Genomic DNA, 24,885 nt, shown 5'->3' with positions numbered 1-24,885 from the left:
TGATCTCCTGAGGGGATAGAGGTTTTCATGTGGGTCTCAAACTCCACATTCAGACCCTTCCCACCACTGTGTCACACCAGGATGAATGATGGGCATGCAGAACACAATAGGAGCAAGGAAGCATGTACTACCATGCCAGACCTGAAAGCCAGTGCATCTTCTTGTTAGCACACTTGACATGAAGCCCTTGAGGTTTTGGGAAAATCTAAGGAGAATAGTTTTTCTTTCCAAGTTAAGCATGTTTCTTACTTGGGATCTAGGCACCTGGACAAAAATTCCTTCTTTGGGATTTACAAAGTATCTGTCAGGAAACAAATTCAGGTGGCAGATCAAAGCTGCTTTCTGCCACGCCTCTGACTCTGGTATTTCACCTTTCTATGAGCCACATGCAGCCTCTGAAACTCACTGCAGGGTGGAATAGCCTTGTGAGACTTGCCAATGCCAGATTTAAAAAGCAAAAAAAAGTATTCTCTTATCAGCAGGCTTTCATCTCACATGATAATTCTAAAAAACTGCCTTCCAACAGTTCAACTTCGCTTCAGTCAATGTCTCACCAAGCCCCTTCTAATAAATATTGTTTATGATTTCTATGACACACTTGTTTTGCAGTGAAATTGTGGAGGCAGTGATCACTGGATTGATTGACACCCAGTTATTCAATCAAACATACTTTTTTACATAGTGATTTCAGTAGTCACAGACCACACATGCCAAATTTGATACTGAAACAACTTCTATTAGGCATTTTGGAGAGGGCTTGGGAAGAAAATCAGTCTTGTAAAGAAAATCTTAACTATGTGGCAGCTACTGCAGCACCATAATACTTATTTCTCTCCTGCTGACAATTTGGAGGCAGCAGCACTGAACACCAGAGGACTTCTCTATGGAAGGAGAGATAACAGCACACATTTACTGAGAGGATGCGGGTTGTTTTCCCTTAACAATGGAAGTACACACAGATGGATTTGGTAGTTCTCAGCTGGTGAGCAAATATCCCGCTCTAGCTCATTGTGCCTCTTTGGGTGGCAAAAATGGATTTCACATAAGTATTCCTTTCTGGGTTCATGAAAGACAGAATGTGGGCAAGCTGAGTGGCAGAGATAGGCAAAAGCAGCCACTGAACATCATATGATGTAAAGCCAGTTTGTACTGGCAGCCAAGGCACAAGGCCACGATTAATTCATGTAAGGCAGTTATTTCCTTTCTCAGAAAAAAATTTTGTTCTAAATCTGACTAATCATACTATAAGCTGTTTCACCTAAAGAGTGGGGACATGAAAATATATCCATCATAGCTCAGAGATGGATGAAGGTTCAACAGAGTTTTCAGAGGAACTACTACTTTACCCTACCTCCTCTCCCCAAAGGCACCCCAGGAATGATTTGGGTGCCTAAGCCACAGCATCCAGGACCACTTTTGACACCTCAGGCAATATGAACAATCCACATTGTGCCTGACAACACCTGCTAGAGACCCCTGCCCTTACAGCCAAGTAAGTGGAATGCAGGCAGTGAAACTTCTGGCAACTTAAATTTCTTTTGGCATTTATGTTTTGGCACCTGAATAACTCTGCTGATGTTTTCAAACCACAATAGACTGTTCTGTGACTTCTATATCCTCATCTTGTATGAGGGGATGTGATAAAGGAACCTGGGAAGTGGCAGCTACCATTAGGTATAGAACAGCATTTAATTACCACTCTCCAGCTGCCATCTCTAACGGTACAAGGGCGCCTGAGTTCTGTACTTGTGAAACGATCCCAAGCAGTTCCTTTACCAAGTAACTTCTCTCCTCCTCAAGATTCTTAGCAATGTCCTTTCATGTTAATAAGAAGGGGAATTAAAACCCCTTGTAAATGTTGTAACAGCTCAGACTCAAAGGCCTCCTCTAAAAATTCATAGTTTTGCTCTTAAACCTCTTTTTTTGCAGATTCCTCACGTAATTACACTCCAACTTTTGTCCTCCTCTGAACTTTGCTGAGTTTTGGAAAGTGCTGCTTAGACCAAACAGAAAATTTCTTCTGCAATGAAAGAAATAGAACCTTCAGAAATTTTTAAGAATATCATTATTCAAGCTTTCTGGATAACTATTTGTGTCCTGCTTTTCAAGAGCAATTTATTCAGAGCTTAACCTTATTCCCAGTACATGCAAGTCTCACACACAGTTAGTTTTATTCTACACAGTTTCCCATCCTGCTTCCAGAAATTACTTGGAGTACTTATTTCTTTTACTGTTAAGACCCATTTATTATGGTCCAACTAACAGAAAGTGAATTTAAAATCAAAGTCTGTAATAGTTTTGCTTGGTTTTATTACTATGATGATGATGATGCTATATCCACACAAAGCATTACATTACCTGCAAGTACACATTGACAAGCTAAAAATTGGAAATTCTGTTGAACTTATGTTTAGAAGAAATGCACTTATGTCCTCCTGTGCAGAAATCACAGAGAAGGCAAAAGCATTTTTTCAAGTGCCCGCCTCACCTCAGTGACAATTCTTCTGTTTCAGGAAGTGAGCACAAACATTCAGTGCCAGTCTTCCCAACGCAATCCCAAATGAGAGCAGCAGCTTAACTGTGTCACCCCTCTAACACCTGAACTCCTTGGCTCAGCACTTTCTAGGAGGAGAGCCTGTGTTGCACTGCCACTGCTCCACTCCATCCCCATCACATCAAACATGAGCTATCAGGCTCTAACCTGGTCAGCACTGGGTGTGAAAGGCCAGTGACCCTCCCAGTACTCCACACCAGTGTGAAGGTGAAAATTTTGTCCTCGTCTTGTGAGAAAAAAAGTGAAAGCCTTTAGCCTTTAAATTTGCTGAAAAAACCCCCAAGTTACACACACACAAATTACAACCACCCAACCAGTAGGACATGAAAGACCTGTCTTCTGGAAAAATACAGAATTAAAGTGCCATTGTTCCCCCCATCAAAACTGCTTGGGGGCTGTTGGAGTGAAGGTGAAGAAGGGGAGAGCAGAGAAAAACAGCCACTGCAAATAAGCAGAGTATTTTATTAGAGAGTTATCTCCTTCTTGCAAGAATGAGTGCGCAAATGGATAATACCTTCCTGTGAAATCCAGGTTTCCAGCTTTGTGTTAAGAAGAGACTCTTACCTTATGGGATTATCCATCCTTGATACTGTGAGAAATGCTGCTAAATTCGCTGTGTAGGAAGAGCACACAATGAGAGTGAAGAGCCACCAGCTTCCCATTACAATGCGCATCGCCACAGAATTGACAGTGGATTCACCCCCTGCAAATAAACAGAGGAAAGTAGGGTCTCTCAGCAGCTCCTATTTACAATCACCCCCTGTGCCCTGTAATGTTAAACTTTGTTGGAGTTCCTCTCTGCTTGCCCTTCAGTCTGCCCTTTCACTATGGGAAAAGCACTGCTTCTGTCAAGGCTGATAATGCGCAAGTATTTTCGCCAGTCAACCTCTTGCCCCAGACAGTGTTCTACAAAATCATCTTCCAAAATATTTCCCTTGAGAATTATTGAGGATCAATCTAAAGAACATGAAAAATGTTTTAAATAAAGTTGAATGGCGAAGCACAACGAATATGCAGGAATTAAATCATTACAGTGCTCAGAATATTGTAATATTCTGTTTTCAATTACCCTTTTAGAATTGGAAAAAAAGCCCCACGGAAATGCCTAATGGTTTGTGTGCTATCTTTGCTGTATTTAAATCTGCAAAGACTGAAGCATTAGTGTCATTACTTGTTACTCTTTACAAGATTTCAAATCATGCAAAGATTTCTTTCCAGCGGTCTTCAAGAAGAGTTATGCTTCAGCATTGTTGGAGACTAAACCTTAGCATAGAGCTGGTCCTAGTTACTTCAGCATATGTTTGTGCTGATTATATCTTACTGCACTTAAACCCATCAGGGCTGCCACCTTAATGAGATGAGGGACCAAGTTTCACAGCAATAGGATGGATTTTCCAGCTGAAGCTTTAGAAACGTACAATCACAATGAGAAAAAAAAAAAAAAAAAGTTAACAACTTACCCATATATCAGCATTCAATACAACCTGCCTTCCAAGAATACAACTAACATTATAGATATGGCACCAAAACTGCACGGGCAGATTTTGTAAACAATTAGTTACAAAAGTAACTTTGTTAATGGCAGCAGTCCTACTGAATTCAGTAGGATTAGTCCTATGCTTAGAGATTCCTGAGTGTAAAGTTAGTTACATACTCAAACAACCAAGAGATGAACTGTCTCACGTGAGTTCAAAAACATATACATTTCTATTTCTATTTATAAATTAAATTGAAACAATTAAAAGGGTCCTAGTTTCAGAGCTGGAGAAGTGTTGCAATTCTGTGCCAGGCACCACTGGAGTTTATCTCTAGTGTAACAATTTTCCCAAAGAGGAAAAGCCTGCTAGCGCTTTTTCTGGAGTTACTGCGAGAGAGAAAAGGCATAAAAAAAGACATAAACCTCCAAACTTGCCTACCTTTCTCACTTTTGATCAGCTGGGCTAATAAAACACATTACCTCCCCATATGGGCCTTCTCTTTCACCTTTAGCCCATCCTGGGCAGGACTGACCTGTCCTGACCCGCTCCCCCCAAGGCAGAGCTTTCTGGAGGCCGCCAGTGGTGCTGGGGAGGGGGTGAGTACCTTGCTGGACAAAGGCCCCGTACACCACCCAGATGGCGCTGTGCAGGGTGGAGGACACCGAGGGGCTCGGCTGGGCCGCGCTCTGCGCCCGCACTGCCTGGATCCGGTTCAGCACAAAGATCAGCACCCCAACAATCGGGATGGCCGCCGCAATGCAGGCCCACACCGCGAAGTCGAAAGGAGCGAAGAGAGAGAAGATGTTGATTTTCTCCTCGGGCTTTTTGATCAAGATCCCCACGGAATAGTCCATGTAGCGCTTGCTGAAGTCCACCACGCTCTCCCGTTCGGGTGTTATGGTGATGGCTGAGATGGCCAGGTCTGCCCTCTGCAAGGCAAACACAACGCATCACATCGCTCCCTGCCACCAGGAGTTTGGGCTGCGAGAGCCTTAAGGAGAAGCTTTTTAAGAACCAAGTGACTCCATGCATTTCTTTCTGTAACTTAACACATTTAGATGCATTTATATAAATTGTCTAAAAATAAAACCAGAATCAGTTTTCACCATGAAAACATTAGTTAATTGCACTGGTCTAAAGAAGAGCAATGAAACACAACCTGTCAAGGTACTCTTGAACAGAAAGCTTGACCTTGACTCCTTTCTGGAAGAAGGGCAGCTTGTTAACCTTTATCCCTCGCTTCTTTTCCAAAGGAGGCCTAAAACTCCAAACCATATTAACCCAGTGCACTGTAAGCAATAAAGAAACACCATTTACTTAGCTTGTGTATTTGATAGCAGGGTGGGAAGAGCTAATGTTTGTTTTTCTCCCTGCAGAATTGCCAACTTTCCATATTCATGAAGAGATTTCATATGACAGCTGGGGAGAAGATTTTGTTTATTTTTTAAAATGAATAAAGTGATGGAAAAAGCTCGTAACAGGAAGAATGCACAAAGGCAACTTTGTTCCTGAAACTGCTTTGACTTCAATATTTAAAACAAGTAGGTTTTGCATGTAGATAATCCTTAAAGAGTATGTACACTTGATGAAGGGTAAGATAGGAGTTAATAAATAAGATTCCCAAAGCTTTTGAAGAGCTTCAATTAGATTTTCAATATTTTCTGTCTTAATAAAAAGAGTTCTCTTAAAAAAAACAGAATATACATTCCATTTCCTATCTCTAATTGTGTTGGGAATGTAAAGCAAATATTAGATGAGGGAGGTTTGCTTTGAAATCCTTTAGTCTGTGGAACAAATGGTAGCAGAAATACCATCTAAAAAATACAATAATGGATACTTTATTGCTTCAAAGAAAGCAATTTCCAAAGAAATTTAACAGGATTTCTTACCTTATTTTTAAATCAATGAAATTCAAACAGTTTATGTCAATGCAAAATAAGTTAAAAATTCTTTATGTTCCCTGGCGCCAACCAAGATCATCCCATTATCACACACACGTTTGCTATTGCTTTAATTGCTTCTATTTCTTCCTAAACATCTCCTTACAGATAGTGATCTGCCTGCTAACTAGATAATGAGAAAGCTTTCACTTTCACTAGTAACTCCACTGCAGAAGAGTAAGCTTTTCTACAAAAAGCAGCAACATGAGATATTAATTCCTTTGACTCTTCTTCTTGATTAACGCTTGTCCCATGTCAGATTGCGAGAACATGAACAAAATACACTTATTTAATTCTCTGGGAGATTCTAACCTACAAACTCTACCCATTTACTTAAACGGAGTTCAATTAACTTACTCCTGGATTTGTCATACTTTAATTAAGAAATTTGGTCCTCTCTGTTTTAAATGAATGAATGATCTTGAGACCAGTCTAAATTCTGATCCCCTGTTACTGGGGCTACTTTTCCTGTTTGGGTGTCAAACTCATTATCATTACTCATGGATCATTATCAAATCCATTGTCACGGAATGACAGAAATAAGGTCCCATCTACAAAAAAGTTTCAAAGACATAATGACAAAAATAAAATACTAGTAGTTAATATTTTATGGAGAATATTTTATTTTTTCTCTATTTTCTATAGTCATTCCCTCACACACACAAACATGACCTCTACTCTTATAGCAATGTAAACACTTAGATTTACACCAATATAATTTATGTTGAGAGCAGCTGGAAGCAAATAAAACAAGAGATTGTCTAGTTCCTATCCTGTATACAGGGTCTTAAATTGCAGTTTATATCACACTCAAACCATCCATAGCTCAGAAGCATTCTGCACTGCTGCCTTCATCCTAATTCATTCTCTTGTAATTTTTTTAAATGCAGCTTCTTCTCTGTGTACCTTATTGATGAGTTCTCCAATCATGCCATTCCAGGAGCTGTTTTGGAGCTGGTGTCCATATTTGCCATCAGGAGCTTGATATATCTCATACTTGAAGCCCAAATTCTTGGCCAGTGCATCCAGGACGTCAATGGAAAATCCTTTATATCGTTTTGGCTGCCCAAGGATGTTCTCTGCCACCATCACAAAAGGTTCTTCCTGAGAACAAAACAGTATCTTAACTGACACTTGAAACAAGATTTTTAGTTTGCTTCTCTGAGCAAAAGGGTGTTTTCTGAGTTAATTCTGGACAACTTGGAGCAAATTTTGAGACACTCATAACCTTCTGAGGCAAAAATTGTAGGTCATGTGGGATACTGTGAAGCTTCCCAACCAGGCACCACTGCCTCAGCACTTGAGCCCTATTCATAGCCTTGGTTTTTCCATAGTTCTTGAGACGAGGCAAAGACTCCAGAAGAAATTCAACCCCAGATTTAGAAAGCCATCTTTTACATACAAGGCCTAATCTTTTATCCAGGAAACATACTGAAACACAAGCTAAAACCACAGCAATTTTGTGAACATTTAAAATTTTGAAAATTCAGAGAATAACCTTCGTGGGTACTGGTTTTTGGAGTATTTTAATTTCAGAAGTCTGTTTTGGGACCAAGGAAATGCAGCATTTTGTGGTATGTTTTCTGCTGGGGATGGGTCTGCAGGGGAATCCCAGGGATGTTGGTGGCATGGCCACTGCAGTTGGCTGCCTTTTTAGCCTGCTACTGTCACAGAAGGGATCTGCTCACCTCTCACACCAGCAACAGCATAAATTGAGGAAAGAAAACTGGGGGCTGGAGGGAGTGCTTTCACGTACATATGTACTCTTATGTACTCCCTATTAGTACCATGATTCAGAAAAAGAGAATTAAAAACAAACAAAAAAAGACCTCATATTCTGCAATCTGCAGATAACAATACCTTAGCCAGGAATGCATTCAAGCCCTAATTTGCCCCAATTTGCCCCTAATGTAGCACTTGCCTGAGAGGAGCTCTTTACCACTCCAGAGTCTTACAGAGAGTAATTCCAAAAGCGTAATGATTTTTTTGGAAAGATGACACCATTCTAAAAGATATAGTTTATCTCAATGGGAATTTATGAGCTTGATGCAGGAAACACTTGATTAAATTTTACAGCCTGCAGTGTACAAGAGCCAAGATTAGATTATCATAATTGGCCCATCTGATCTTAAAATCCATGAAATGCTGAAAACTGCCTATCCAAGCTGGAGCATGGTATCTGGAATACACCCCTGTGCACTCAGGCCCTGTGCTGGTTTGATGCCTGCTAGGAATTACAATGCAGAAAAACAGCATAAGCAAACAAACAAATGCTCTCTATCACTGACACTGCACAGCTTCACATAAAATAATAAAAGGCCATCATCGATCTTCTTTGCTTATGTAACTGATCATCTAAAAATACAGAACTGAAAATGATAGGGGAAAACACTGTGGGAAGTGCCCAAAATATTCAGTCAGATCCTTTTTATTTTGAGCATTTTGTTTCCTGAACTCAGAAAGGATCATACCAACACAGTCACCACTTTGAGTGTCACTCCTTGTAAGTCGTTGCCCAGACGTCGCTCTTGGAGGCTGCCATTCAGTCCTTTCTCAGAGTCCCACGTCGCCAACTGGAACAGAAAGTACAGAGAGTCTGAAGCACTGCCAGGCAGCAATCTTTAGCATTTACAAAACATTTAACAGCAGCTTGACCCAATCCAGAGCTGATACAGAGAGGCTGAGAGGTGTGCGGCTGTTTTCAGTGTAGAATCAGAATTAGTGCAATTCAGAGGACAGACATAAACAAGTACCTTGCCTGAATGTATTTTCATTGATGCATGCAATATAAATGCTCTATTATCTGTAGTATTTGTCATATTATTTCACTCAGTTCGTTCTGAGATTACATGTCTCTTCAGTAAGTTTATATTGCCTGAGAGTCCTCAGGATTACCTGCGGTGGCACTATCCCAGATTTCTCTCTCTGCTCAGATTCCTGTCTATTTTCAAATAATTCCTTATGTTTATCAAAGACCAACCTTGTTTCCACAGTGTTTTAGCTCACCTACACTCATAAATTCTTGACACAGGTTCTACACTGTCAAACTGTCTCAACACGTATTTTTTTCAACTCCTATCTTAAGTCCTATTTTCTTTGTTGCTCTACTTCTACCTCATCTCTAAAAGAGTAACAGCCTCTTGAGCTCCCAGGCTCCTGATGAACAACTATCTCATATCTACCACTACTTCAAGCATCTACCAGATGCACCCAGATGCACGTTTTCAGGATATCTCCCTGGGACACTACATCGAAATATTTTATTTTCCAATTAAATGTATCATTTTAAAAATCAAATTTACTGCATTTTCTGAAGAGAAATACAGTCCAATTCAATAGAGCAGGTTCAATAGAAAAGTCAATCTTAAGTGACCTTTGGATTATTCAAACTAAATATGCTCCTGAGCAGCAGCAGCAGCAGTCAGACACTCTTTTTGCCTTCAAACAGAATCCACAGTGTCATTTTGCTCAGAAGAGACATAAATAGTACCAAGTAGAAAGTGTTTTCTTCTTCTTCTTTTCAGCTCCACTCTTAAACACCAATACTATGCTCACATATTTGGAAGCAATGTTGTTAGCTGAAGGCATGCCCTGTAGAAACTAAACACAGTCCAAGATCTGTGAAATATGGATTCCTCCTGCCAGAAGCTAATTTTCATGTAACAAGTCAAAATCTTGTTGGAAAGAACTTATTTCAATGAAAACGCCCGTGGGTAGATGTCTTACATGATTTATTTCTATGACTTCAGTTTTATCCTAAAGCCTCACAAATCAAATCAACAAATAAAATGTGATGGAAGAGATCTGTATAGTTTTATTTTTGTTTTGTTGCACTAAACTGATAAACAGGGAACTAGAAAAGAACAAGACACTCAGTGAATATTCAGCAACTATCACAAATGATGAAAATTATTCCATAGTCACTAAACCTTGAAAGCTGAGACACAGGAGAGGAAAGACTTAAGGTACTCCTCCTCTCATCCAGATGACCTGGAGGATGGAGGAGGAGAATGAATGAATAATATTCAGCTTTCTAATGACACTCCTGGAAGCTAAAATGTCTCAGATTGCACACTGTCCTCCTGTGATGGCAGGTTAGAGTGAAGAGGAGAGTGTCTGCACATCCAGTGGCTGTAGCAACACAGGCAGATAAATACCTGTAGCCATGGTATCTTTTGAATTTGAATTTAGATGCTTGTTCCGAAACATGTCCAGATGTTCCTCAGCCCTTGCTACCGCCAAACCAAATGGACAGATCTTTCCTTTGACATAAATCAGCACGGTTCAACAGACTTCAAAGATCAGTGTAGGTGTGTGTAGTATCTGTTGTGTCTCAAATCTGTAAAGAAAGCTCACTGTTTAAGCCTTCTTCCCTTGTCCTAGGCATATGATTAATATTTTTGCCAAAATGGCTTGCAAAATCTACAGGTGATGATTAAATAGTCATTAAAAAATGGGAAATGTAATACATTCATGTTATTTCTTCACCACTGGTGGACTGACATATCAATTCCTTCTCCCACACCTTTCAAAATCTGATTTCATATAAGGGCCTTAGACTTCTTGAATACCCTATGTTTCACATTCTGCACTACCTCGAAGGGTTCCAAAAATATACTGGAGACAAGACAGTGCAAACCCATAAATTTATTCTTTTTTTTCAAAAGGAGCAGGCAAAGATTCTTCTTTCATGCAGCAGGGGTAAGTGCAAGGAGAAGGAGCATATTTTGCTTCAGAACAGTACACCAGAGTGTTCTCTATGGAGGCACAAACTTTCCAGTCTCTTAGAAGCAAACTGTACAGATAAAAATCATAAATGGAACATAAGGGAAACCATTTCCCGAAGGGATTTTCCCTGTGCATCCTTGTGCGTTGGAACACTTCATTTGTTAAGAACTGTGCCAATTTTATCTTCTACGTCTTGCAGACAGAATTTTGTTTATAGGACTGATGTATTTACAGATATGTATATCAACTTGTGACAGCTGACGTGTCATGATCAGCTCCTGAGAAACTAATTTCCAGCACTGTTACACACCATGAGTAATGGTGTTAGGCCATTAGAGTTTCATTCTTTGTAGAAATACGTACAAATTTCCTACCAGAAGTCTGGAGCCAAAGGTTATAGCACAGCCATCAGCTGATAGGAGATAAAGGGCTTTTAGATCTGATTATGAGAAACAACTGCTTGCAGAATCAGCACTTGCAAGATGTGTTTAAAAAAAAAAAAAAAATCAATGGTCTCTGGAACATGTATTTAATAGCAGTCTGGGTGCGATTTTTTGATTCTCAAGTCACCTGGTTATGTGAGTTCAAGTTTTGAAATCAGCTACTTTATGAAAGATTTTCAGCTTAAAGCTTCCAGCTTCTCTTTCTAAAACAGCCCTGTTGCTGGGAATCCTCTAGTTCTAGCCATAGAGCAGAAGCTAAATCATCCAGTAAAGACTTCCCAGAGGAAACAAATGTGGAATTCAGACAAAAAAGTAATTTGTTGGAAAATTCTGATTCAAAACATGCTTCCAATTTTTGTCAATATTTATTGCATTTTCAACTAGAACTGCAAGGAAAGGTTTGGAGAGAGAAAAATCACAATTTTAACATTGTTTTCACCCTCCACAAGCAATGCAGGATGAAACAAAGACACTTACTCAAAACACAAGCAAAACAAATGTCTGTCACAGGCTCAACCAAATGGAGATGCAAATTATCCCAAACTGCTAGTAAAATCAGTTGAAAACAGACATTAGCAAATAAAGTGTTTAATGTTTCTATCACAGTATTGAATATAATTATCTACACTATTTTAGTTCATGATGCAGTAGTTACTGTCCAAATAATGCATGTCACTGCTATCTAACACCATTTTAAGTATGACACCATCCTAAACATGATCTACTTTTCAGGGAAAACATGATTTGCATAAGAAATTAAAAAAGATAATTTTCAGCAGAAGTATATTAATGTTTGAAATGGTTACCATCTATCCAGAGTATACATCTTCTATTTTACCAAAACCCAAAAACTTTGATTGGGTGACTTCTATGGAACTAAGGTTACACTATCCAAAGAAAGTAAATTTGGGAACCTCTGACTTGAAATCTGAAAAACTTCTAAGAGAGAGGAAAATGAAAAGAGTGCAAGACAGGCAGTTCTCACACCAGGAGACAAAGACACCCACATCAACCAGAGCACATTATCTGTGAATACGAAAGCTGTTCTGTCCATGGAGTTAAATAAGTTAATCTATGCCACTCACAGTCTAAAAATGCTTTTAGATTAAAATTGGACTCAAACAGATTGCAGTTCAATGACAACTTGTTTCTTAAGCTTGAAGTCAACAGAATTTATGTCAAGTATGGTGTCCTTGTACCATGTACATGTATTTTACATGTTGGTGCCTCATTCCCTTTGCAAGCCTTGCAACATGGCTAAAAGCAGATTTTAAGAGAACCTGATTAATAAAACAACACATAAACAAGAAAATTTACGTTTACAGGAGACAATCATGAAATAAGGGAGCAGGCCGTTAAATAAATGGAGTAAATTGGACACTCCTCTGTTGCAGTTCTAAGGAATAAAAGGAAATTCATTTAAATGCTAAACCAAATTTAAGTCCACAATTCCTTTTCAAATGCAGTATAACAGTAATCTACAGAATTTGCTGCCATTCACAACAAGGTAGTAGTAGGACTAACAGTTTGAATTAGTAGTAGTAGCAGTAGTAGTAGTAGTAGTAGTAGTAGTTAAAAACTCTTTCGCATTTGTGTAATCCACAGTAATATAAAACAGGATTCAGAAACAGAAAAGGTATTAAATCTCTTACTCGCAAGCAAATCCAAACACTGACGCAATTCATTTCCATCAGAGCTACATAATTATTAGGAATATTCTAACATTTCTACTCGAAAACACAAGCTTATAGTCAATATAGAGATAAGATACTGGACAAGATCACCAGATGAACTGATTTAAGATACATTCTGTGGTCCAGCATAACTCAACCCTGTTTGCAGTGAAATACCAGCCAGTCATCTACATCTGGATATTCTATTCTGATATTTTGCATTTGTTTGTATTAAAAATGTATCTTGCTTCCAAATAATTGCAGTGTGACTGGAATACTTGTGCACCCATAGCCACACTCCAAAACATGTTAAAACTGTGAAGCAGAGGATTAAGAACCAAGTCTCAATTGATACATAAACTCCCAATCTTTTGGGTGAAAATTTTATGCCATCCTGTTCAATGCTCAAGAATCTCAGTTTGCCATTAAGTGGCACCGTAAGGATTGTATCTATTTGATAAAAGGTCAGAGAAGGACAGGGACATCATGGAAAGCTGCATAAAGTTACAAAAATGAAAGAGAGAGAGCCTCATCACTGCTGCTTCTCCAAGAGGACCCTGGTTTTGTGTGCAGGACAGTGAAGGACATAGATGGCTGTTGATGCTTTAATGGGCCTTTAAGAATTCAAGATATTCAGGGAGAAGAATGCCAATTTTTCCCATTTTAGTGCAATTTTTTTTGCAAATTTATGATGCTGTATCAATGATAATAAAATTTCTCCAGAGAATCACAGGAGAAAGAGCATGAGGCAGTAAGACCTAAAAATTACCAAGTCATTCTGGAAACACTTGACTGCTTCTTCAATAGTACTGCAGTTTTTCAGTACATAGGTGGCTGAAATGAAGGGGACAATATGCTTGTATCTGAATTTTAGTGTTATTTGATATGAGGTCTTATGAACCCTCAACTAGGGCAATTTGTTTCCCGAATAAGGACAATATCACATGATTTACAGATTAGCTTCTATGGAACAATGAAGAATGATGTATCAAGATGAGGAGAAAAGTTCTGTGTAGCTTAGAGCAAGTCAATATTAAGATCTTGACTTAATAACTTTTTTACGTTTTGGAACAGGAAATAGGAAATTACTAATATTAAAATGGCTAAGATGCAAAGACATCTCAAAACTGGGGAGTACTGAAAATATGTCAGACTAGTGCAGTTAGAAAAAGAAATGGGAGTGGTAAGAACTCCGACATGGCACAAAAATATGCATCTTGCATAAGTAGAAGTGAACATTTATGGAACAGAAAAATGGGAAATAGAGATACTTCAACTGAAGAAAAAAGCACAGAAATTCATGAACAAGTTGTGCAGGGTGATGGTGAGATGTAAATGATGATGAGCTTGTAAAACGGTACTGCTTCAAAAGCACCAGTGTGGTCCTGGACTCCACATCTCATGGCACAGGCTGAACAGAGCAGCCACAACACAGCTGAGAAGGATGTACAGCCTTAACACTGTGTTAAGCATCTGTCTAACAAGAGTTGGGCATGCTGGAAGAATATCAAGGGAGAACAGGACAACTACTACTGTGACGGAGAATTCAGTTCATACAAAAAGGATGAAAGATGCAACTGTGAATATTTAAGATAATGATAAGTAAGAAATGGGAAAATTAGAAACAAAACTAGATATAAGGCAACAGAACTACTGCTGCAAACTTCTTGTAATCTACAGAGACCCTTTCACATGAAATACAAATTGTTTCCTAGAAACATTTATTCATTCTCAATGCAGACTGTAAAATGAGAAATAGATAAAAAGGCAGGGATTTTTTCCGTATTTCTAAGCCAAACAATTTTTCATGGGAAAGGCTTGGCACATCTAAGATTTGAGGAAGTACATATATAAAGGAAATCAGAGAACACTCTGGTGGTTTTTGAATTCACCAGAGATATCAGATCCAAACAATTTTTCCACATAATGCTGGATCCCAGCCAAAGGTGATTAGGATGGTTTTGTCCTATATGGAACAATTTCATACAAGTCCCAGCATGCAAGATTTAACCTGTGACGTCCTCAGTTTGCCATTTCTCAGGTGAGTGGATAGATTGCCATCTTTAATGCTGGTATAGGGGCATATTATCCACAGAGTTAAAAGGTATTGGCGTAGTCTTTTCAAAGAATGTCATAATTCCTGAATACTTGAAAACGTCAGCTGCTTTCATCTCCAAAAGAAAAATCCATTCCCCACTGCTGAAACAAAGCCATTCCTAGAACTCTGCCAGAGAGAAATTCCATCAAAAGCGCACAGGAGCAATTTGAGGTTCCAGCCTACAACCGTTAACTTTGCAAGCCTACGTAACACCACTGGGTCCCAAGAGTCACACTTCTATAAAGTTAATTGAGCATAGACCTAAAATAGAAAATAGAGAAAGTTCAAGAACGCTGAAGGAGGGATTGGAGCAGGAAAGAGCAATTGACCTGAACTGACATATCTAAGGAAACAGATATACACCACTGCTCGCCTGAGCAGCCAGCGAGACAAATGGCAAATGTCTAGGACTAGGATGGCACATGAAGTCTGCCCTTGAAGCAGCATAATGCCCTTCAAGCCATGTGAGGGAATGGGCTCACAATTAACAGAGAAAAGCAGCACTAACGGAGTCCCCACCGTGTAGATAGTCCCATGAAACTCTGATTTAGAATTTAAGAAAACAAATCTCCAGTTGTGCCAACAAAATGCACTTTGGCAAGAAGCTGCACAGCAACAAGCGGAGAATTTACACAAGTTGGAATAAAAATTTCAAATTAATTCAAACAGCTCAAAACCAATGCAAAATACAAAAAATTATACTGCATTGAAACAAAGTGCAAATTAGTATCAGAAGTATATTTTTGCAGTTTAAGATCAATTATAGTATTTAACTCCTATTATCTAGAGAATAACTAGAGTCTAGGATATAGAGTCTCCCTCTCCATGTCATTTACAATACATAATAAATAGGGAGAACCTAGAGGGGGAAAACTACATTAGCTAACCCAAAACTGTGGGGATAATTTCGGAGGACAGAGGCTTTGGTAGAGCTATTTCAGCATTAATATCCTTATTCTCAAGAAGCCTGTGTATTTTTTCAGGTCTTACTCTATGAATTCTGCCATTCACTGCAGCTAACAATTTTGACCCCACCTACCATAACTCAGCAGTATCTTGCTCTACTATTTTTATGGTCCTTCATTGCAGAGAATATCAAATATTTTGATGTGAGAGGAAATATTTTCCCTGATGTTTTTCATTAGCCAAAGATCAATTCAACTAAATGTAATGACCATACTACTAAAAGCCAGCTATTTTACATATAATAGAGCTCTACAACATAAATGAAAATTAGACACATTATGCCTTCTACTACTAATATTAAAGAAGTCAAGGTATTCTCACATACTGCTTTCTGCAGAATTGTGACTGAGAAGTTTCATGCAGAATTGAAGCAATAGTTTTCTGTAACCCTATAGGTTTTATTAACAGTGTCAGACTTCTTACACCTCTTGGGAATGGATCAGCACCACATACTTTATATTGCACATACATCACATTTAATATTACGTTGACAGACGTAAATTACGAGAATGATCTCTTTTGCTGAAACAAGATAGTGCTCCATTATGTGGCAGAATGAGACATTATTGTGCTAGCAGGTAATGAAGGAGCATTGATACCAGGTCAGGGTTGCTCCTCTTTACATGTTGTGATAGCTGGTGAGCATCTCTGACCTCTTATGCAACACAGAAAACACCTGTGTTCTACTGTGCTGAGCCTGGGCAATGCACGGCCAGGGGAGCAAATCCACACTTGGCAGAAAAAGGAGTTGAAAGGACATGACAAGATAAATGTATTCTGTAATTCATTATATAAAAGTATAAATAGGCCATCTTCAGCTCTTCTAGAATAAATTGCTTCAATTAATACTAGTCTTTGAAGGAGCAGTGACTGCAACATGCTGATGCTATTAGTGCAGCAACACAGACACTGAGAAAGATGTAATACTAAATGAAGCAATCATGAGAGTGATGAAAACAATATAAACAAGAATCTTATCCTCTGATGGCTTCTTTATGAAGTGCAGGGAAGTATTACTCTGTCCCCAAATTTTTGTATTTTATTTCCTTGACATAAAATCAAAATGCGGCGAAGAAGGTGTTGAAAACAAATTGGAGGTATTTTCTACTAGACTCTCACAGGCTTCTCTCTTGAAAAGCAGGCAGGAACCTTCCACCCCTGTTCATCTGCACTTTTGTCACTTTTCAAGGCATTAAGATACAAACAATGTGCCACAGTGCTGTTGCTGAATCAGATGGCAGCATTGCTATAGCAAAAGACGTGTGTGCATCACCACAATTCTTTTAAGGGTCAAATAAATTAACTGTGAGTACCCAAGGTACTGCTGAATCAGGCACTTCCAGGGGCATTGTAAATTACCCTTTGATATGAACAACCAAGTCTCCAAGCATAAAATTAGAACTGATAAGTAATCATAAAAGTTAGACCAATCCAGGTATAAAGTCCTCAACAGATGTCACAAGTTAACTGGCTAAAAAACATTGCCACTGGGTTACCTGTTTGAAAGACAAACAAGCTCCTCTTCTTTTTCCTGCAGTTTAAAAGACAACGTCATTGTCCAGTGAGATCCAACACATCCTGGACTCCAAGGATACTCTGAATGCTATGGCAAATTACTGAACATCAGGTAGCTCAAGAGTAGCTGCTTGTGAGCAAAACTGAACCAATTCCCTTTACCATTTCTCATCATGTGTAGGTAAAATGGAAACAAATCCATTTCACACAGAGAACAGATTGTTTTCAAAGCTTCCAAGTGCTTTTTTGTGGCCAATTACTAGCTTTGGAGAGCAGAACTATCCTCATTATTTATGCAATAGTGAACTCAGCAGACTGTTTGCAAACAAAACAAAGTCATCATTGAAAAGTTGGATCTAACAACAAATATAAATTCATGTTGATTTCCTATAGGTTCTTGTCCTGCTCTGTGGAGTGTAGTAACCAAATAACTCCCTGTTGTGATGTTCTGAGATTTTACTTGGGAGGGAGAGCAAGAGAGGCTTGTGCAGCTGGACAGCTGTCAGGACCTATTTTTTCCAGTCCTTTTATGCGAGAGCTCTGCACGTAGGAATTAATCGGCACACTACAATGGGTTGTGTCAAAATTGCTCTTTTTTTTGCAATTATTCACTGGATTTCTTGGACATTTCCTGAGCTGAATGCTTTTGATGTCTCACATTCAAGAAACCCATCCATATTTCTGCAGTTCTAACAACAAAACTTTTCCTAGCCTGGCTCCTGAGGCACAGTGAAATCACGGTGTGATTTCACCAGCTGTGATTTTCACCTTCTGAAGCTTGGCCAGCATGAATTCACTTTCTGATTCTGGTTAAAGGCACTGAGTCATCTCAGAATGAAAGCAAAGTTCAACCCACTCCTGGGTATCACCTATCAAGCCAGTTCTCAATCCTATATTGAAAACTGCTCTTCTCTCAAACTCCAGACACTTTTGAAACGCTCCACAACTTCAAGAGCAATTTTTTGTAGAAACTCATTGAAAAAATAAGTATTGGTATTATCTAATTACCTCATGATATTTTGGTGGCCTTGATATAGCAAGGACAATGTTCTAGAGAAAAAGATATCCTCATAGATGGATTCATAAATGTAATTTATAAACCAAATTCAAAACTTAAACACAAAGAGGTCAAAGTCTTAGATGAAATATTGGTACTTAAAAAAAAACAATTAAAAAACTAATAATATATTAACAGAATTGCTGTTAAGACAAGCTAGTACTCTCTCTTGGCATCAGTAAAAACCCCATGTAAAAACCCCCAGTAAAAACCCCTGCTAAAGATTTCAAGTGAATTTTGACCAGCTCTGGTTATTGGCACTGGAATCTACATCCACATGAATGGAACACTGAAAATTCTTGTAATAAATTTAAAAGTTCCATTTTTACTGAACTTTCCCTTATTTTGATCTTTACCATATGACTTCATATTTATCCTTGCTTCTCATAGAAAGTGACACAAAATGGCTTCAACAAATTGCAGATTTTTTTCCTCTACAACAAAAGCCACTGAGTGAAAAAACCATAACTTGGTGTTAGGTAATGGATAATTGCCTCTCCAAGAAACAGAAGAACTGTAGATAGTATCAAGGAAAACATGAATTTTCTTCTCTGTAATGACAGGCATTTAATGGTTTTAATTAACAACAAGCTATATTGAGACAGCTTTCAAAAATATATTTATCCCTTGGGCTTTGTTACATACATAGAACAGGTTTTGTAAGGCAAATAAAATCAGCTTGCTCACAAAGCCAATTAGCAGAGAATATACAAACACCAGATCCACAGATATTATAGTTTATATAAACTATGTACCAGTTGCTAAGTATTCACAAGGAATATAACAATACACTTAGCTCATCTTTGCACAGTCTTCATGCAGAAGCTGTGGTAAGCATGAAAAATATTTGTCCATGTTACTGTCTACAAACCTTTTGCTTACTACCTATTGCCCTACTTCATTTTTCCCTGCTTCAAATCAACATTCAGGAGAATTTTTAGCTTTTTAAAAAAATACTGGACAATCAGAACTTCTGAGCAATTTTGCACAGTGACAGACAGTGCACATAGGGTATATAAGAAAGATTACAGTAGTAAATACATTTCCCCAGCTCCACGTACCAGCAAAACTCCATCAGTAGAAAGGATGTGGTAATTTCAGCAAAGTAGTCAAAGGTAAGAAATAAAAGCAGGTAAGAAATACAGCTTGTACTATGTGTAATGCTTAAAGGCTCTCCTTTCAGATTCCTTATTGCAGCTTTAAAAATAAACTGATCTCCAGGAAGCTTTATTAGAGTGCCCTACATCATTTGTTTAGGAGGATTCAATAATTTAGTAGGTTTATGTAATTACTACAGAGCTTATTTAATATAGCACCTGATGCGTTGTTGTTTTCCAAGTCTTGAGAAAAGCTTCTAGAAAGGTCAAAGCTGATCAGATTAGAAAACAAGACATGATTTATGCGTGGTCCAAACTTCTCAGCGGAGGGAGAGAAACTTTGGGTCCATGGAGGGCCACAGATAAGCAGCAGAATCTCTGCTGAGGGAAAGGCAGCAGCTCTCTGGGAATGACCTGGTGGTCAGACCTCATTTGAAGATCGCCCTACCTTAAAACATTACAAGATTTATTCCTGCACTCTAAATGGCTCTTGGTCACTGCAGGGCAGGTGGTTCTTCAACAATGAACAGCAGAGCATTTGTACGCAGAATTACGGGTAAAATGGGCAATGCCCTCAGAGAAATATGGATGTGGAAATATGGCAAAGAATGACCACAAACATATCTGAGGAGGAAAAAACCACACACGTTACATTCATTAAATCCCTTTCTTACTGCCTTAACCTGATATTCTTTCTGTTGCTATGGTGATTGTTATCCAGCCATTTATACATTTAAAGAAAAAATCAGTATTCCCTCTCATGAAATTCAAAGTGTGAGAAATATCTCCTTAATGCAATATAAAGACTATTTCCTCAGTGGACCCATCAGACATTCATTTTCCTAAGGTCTTCCGAGTCCATTTAAACTTCTCTCTTCCACACATTGTGTGGCAATGAATTTCAAAATATAAGCAGGCAGTCTCCAAAATTGTACTTCTTCCTATAGGTTGTAAGCCGCCTACCAGTTCATTTTATTAAGTATCATCTAGGTTTCCATTATGAGAAAAAATGAATAATTGTTCCCATTTCATCTTTTAATCTCCTTTATTTCCTAAGCACCTAGACACACTCCCTCCTTTTGTCTGCTCACTGAGCCGAAAAATTGTGGCCTGTATGTCTCTTCATATAGAAGCAATCTGATATCTCTAGTCACCCTTTTTCCTCTTACATCTTTTCTAGCTCTTCCATGAATTTTTTGAAAGGGGAAAAGAAATAAAAATCACAAATAATCCAACCCAATCCAAATTATAGACTAAAAATCAGACCATGGAAAATTGGAAAACTGACTTAGGAAAGGCAATGTTTGAGTGCATTATTAAGCCTATATTTTAAAACGATCTTAGAAAAGTTGTCTTAAAATTCTTCAACACTGCATTTCAGCATTAAAATGCAGAAACAGCTGAACAAGGAAAGTAGAAAGCAAATGTCACCAACAGAAATTGTATACATTTAGATAATATATACTTAGGAAATGGAAAATAAAATTTTACCTACTATATGCACAGTAAAATGTAGAATTATTTAATGTTTCTTGGGGAAAAAAAAGCACTTTCATTTATTAGAAAAAAATGATAACACCCTCCATTGTATTTGCTGGGAACTCTTCCTAAATCCCTTCCCTTGCACAAGCAGAAGGTGGTACATACAAAGTAGGAACTATGAGCCTGCAGTAATCCCCCTCCTCTCACTAGGTCTACAGTAAAACAATTTGTTTGTAATTGATGCCTGCAACTTTTCATAAAGTTAATGGGAATTTGCAGCAATTGCTGAATTTCCACTGTTTCTGTTTCCATTAAGTCCATCAGGCCTATAAAAGTGGTCCAGCCAATGTGGATTTTTTTTGTAACTCATAGAATTGCCTTATAGATCCCAGAATGTCTGAAGGCTACAGACTTTGCTCAAAAATCAAATTAATTTAAGGAAACAAAATTAACAGTGTGTTAATAATTATGTGTGTTTGTCCACATCTCCATGGCAAAATATACCCAGCTGCTTTGAAGCAGGCTGGGGACAAGCACTGATTGCTCAAAGGCCCTACAGTCTGCTGGCTGTCCATCAACTTAGGAGCTCGTGATACTCGAGTGAAACCTTGCTCATTACTGAACTCTCAGGGCCTGCATTAGGGACTGACAATGAGCCTCACTGCAGACTTCAAACTGCAGCAGCTGCCGGGAGGGATGAGTGAATGGGTGACAAATACAATCATCACATCAGCCCAGGAGATGTTCATAAAACGCTGCTAATTAGCACTGCCAAGTTGACAGTTGAGAATCTGTGCTCTGATGGACCTACAAAATTGTCACGGTCAAGGACTGGGAAGAAACTCCAGTAACTGAGGTCCTTCCAGAACTGGCAGCTCAGACCATAAAAAAACTACATCTGTTCATTGCTCAGAAGCAGAAGGCCTCCTACACTGAGGGCTGTCAGGCTGGTACCAGCACAAGTACACACTCACTTCTAGAATTCAGGAAGGGAGAAAGATTTGACTGTTTCTCATCCAGAACATATTGAAAAGCCTGGCTAAGAAAGATGGTTTGGGTACCCAGGTCACAGACCCTGCATCCCAGAGTGACAAGATGCAACTCTTCAGGAGGTCCTTTAAAAGGCGTATTAGAGATAGCTCCCCCAGTGGGTGACCTTTCCTTCACCCTGCTGAGCAACACAGGCTAAATCTAAGATCATAAATGAATCAGCTAAGATGTACTCCTGTAAAAATATACCCCTTCCCACATTCACCTAGGGCTGTCATAAAAATGGCATTTCTTCATCTCTCCTTTAGGAAACACAGCTGTCATTAAATATATATGTATTATATACATGATATATGTAGACAGATATATAAGTATATACGTACGCATAAAGAAGCATGTGCAGCTATCCCTCATAAGAATCTGGGTGAGTTTAAATTGCCTTTCAGTACTAAATGTCACAGTCACTATAGAGAGCTACAATTTTAAAAAACTTACAGGGCTGAAAATATTTTTCTCAATACTCCTAACTAGTTTTCATAGTTTTTAAACCTAGTTACTTGTTCTTTTGGGATGTTTCTATCTCCTTATGCCAAATCTCCTGGTCTTGAATTGGTGCTGCATCAGTTAGGAGAAAGAATATCAGATCTCTCAAAACAGGAGTTTGCTGTTAATGTGAATAAATCGGATGTTAATGACTTTCATGAGGACTTCGGGCTGTGTTAGTCTGGCAACATTACAGAGGCTGCATGTGCACACAGAAAATCAAAGAGAACCAAAGCTTATTTGTATAATGGGCTGCACAGCAATATGTCAGAACCTTTTGGTTAAGGAGTCTCACAAGACTAAGAGACCAGCAATCACATCAAACAATGACAGCCACCAGCACATCACCCCTGTCCTCCTAACAGCCCGCCATATCAACACAGATTTCTTCACAGGCACATAAAGGTCACTTAGTGGATGCTGGACAAAGTGCTGACACTACAGCTGACGCAAGATTTCACATTCAATATTCTTCAATAAAATAAACTGACACTCTTCCCGTCTCTGGCAGATATGGCTTAGGATCTGATAATCATTTCAATGATCAAATCATTTCAATTTCAATAAATTGCCACAGCAGACTCGCTATTAACGTGTTCCAGGCTATCACACTGTTAAGCCAAATAGATGTAAGAGGACTAACACCAGACCCATATTTTAACCAGACTTCCTAGGTAGCAAAGTAGCTGCATATGAAAGAAATAAGGTAAAAAGGAAAAGAAGAAGGCATATTATACTGGCTTCCTTGCTCTTCACAGATTTTCTATTTTTAACTTTTTCTATGGAAGTGCAAAGCTAAATTGAAGCCTGCTGTGAATATATTTAGGAACTTCAACAGATCTGCACTCATTTTGTTTGAGCTGACCTGTGGTCCAAACCCTTTCTGTTGCTTCATAATCAACACCTACTATGTAGCAACACAAACCGACAGGATCTACCTTTAACTGCCACCATTCCTGCCTCATAATTCCTGATATCTGCTCTAGATCTTGTCAGCTTTCTCCCAGGATACTTGCCCTAACACAACGTGAGCATGAAACTTCTCAGGCTTACTGCACACCATGCCATTCCAGCTGTGGAACTGCTTCCCAAGCATTGGCACTCACTTCATTTGTTTATGTATGACTTACACAGCTTTCTGTCACTGCCAAGAAAGCATTCTGGCCAAGCATCTTAACACCACTCTAAATTTGGACTGGTTCTGTTAAGGCTGTGACCCAGGTGGCTCCTTCAGTTTAGGGAGTGCCTTAGGCTCCAGCCTGCCACCAGGGTGGAATTGGAAACAGGAGCAGTGCTTCATTTTATAGTTCAAGGGGGAATATTTCCATAACTAGTCCAAATCAAACAGGAAGATGGATGGAAAAGTGAGGAGAGGAGACTGAAATGGTGAAGTAGAAGCCTTAGGTTTTCATGAGAGGATTATTATGAAATAGCATCAGCATATGATATATTGACATATGTGCAGTTCCTGCAGCTGAAATATCAGAATGAGGAGCCGTTGTTCTTCCACTACTGTAACAATTTGATTACTCCTGGTTTCACCACTAGAGTGATACTGGAATTGGTTTAAGTACATTAATGCCACTGGAAGTCATAAGGGCTTCTGGCAGAACCTATAAAAAGGGGAGAGTTCATATGTTCCATTATGCTGATGATGTTGAAAAGCAAAGTGTGCCAGCCAGAATACACCCCATACAACCCCAAACCTTTAATTAAGAAAGCCTGATATTAAGTTGTACTCAATTACAACATCTGTAATTTGCCACTGTGCTCCCAGAACTAGGCCATATGCTTGTGAGGCACCTTTTCAAACCCTCTTTTGGGCACACTATGACTATCATACAATGCACTTGTATTATAATTAAATTTAGTATAATTACTTTACAGAGTGATCAGTGACAGTCTATTGTTCAGAAAGAATTAATCCTTTGAGCCTTCCAACATCATTTTAGTTCCTGGTTCTAAATGAGATTTCAAAGAATGCAATTTATAATAACCAAAATCCCCAATGCATACTTCAATATAGCCTTCCTTTGTTCCAGCAGCTCACTAGTAAAATGCTTCTGAGTTAGAGCGCTCCTGGCGTAATGATTTACCGACGCTGCACAGGACCACTCAAATGGGGAAGAAAGCAAGCAGGAATGTTTAAATGATCACTTTGATGCCTTCTCTTTCTGCCTCCTTCCCAAAACATGGGTGTTCTAGAACCCTTTCAGAACCAATTCCACTGTTACAATAGAATCCTTCCCCTAGGAGAACGCTTGCCTTTCCAGAAGCAGCCCAAGAAATTCTCTCATCTGAAACATTACATTAATTCATGG

The 24,885-nt window shown here is 38.8% G+C and overlaps 1 protein-coding gene across 7 annotated transcripts in view; it reads right to left on the bottom strand.

The window, feature by feature from the left end:
* GRID1 (glutamate ionotropic receptor delta type subunit 1) overlaps positions 1-24,885 on the bottom strand; it is a 496,676-nt gene that overhangs the window by 47,246 nt on the left and 424,545 nt on the right. For all 7 annotated transcript variants that reach the window (XM_042033280.1, XM_042033281.1, XM_042033282.1 and 4 more), the window contains exons 9-12: positions 8,444-8,545; positions 6,879-7,076; positions 4,637-4,961; positions 3,119-3,257 (exon numbers count right to left, since the gene is read on the bottom strand). In XM_042033280.1, the coding sequence (XP_041889214.1) occupies positions 3,119-3,257; positions 4,637-4,961; positions 6,879-7,076; positions 8,444-8,545 (764 nt within the window). The remainder of the gene's footprint in view (positions 1-3,118; positions 3,258-4,636; positions 4,962-6,878; positions 7,077-8,443; positions 8,546-24,885) is intronic.

This window comes from Corvus kubaryi, unplaced genomic scaffold (assembly GCF_017639235.1).
Source record: "Corvus kubaryi isolate FWS band 111438036 unplaced genomic scaffold, C.kubaryi_AGA036_p1.0 37357, whole genome shotgun sequence".
Lineage (NCBI taxonomy): Eukaryota > Metazoa > Chordata > Aves > Passeriformes > Corvidae > Corvus > Corvus kubaryi.
This window is presented reverse-complemented; position numbering and strand designations above follow the sequence as displayed.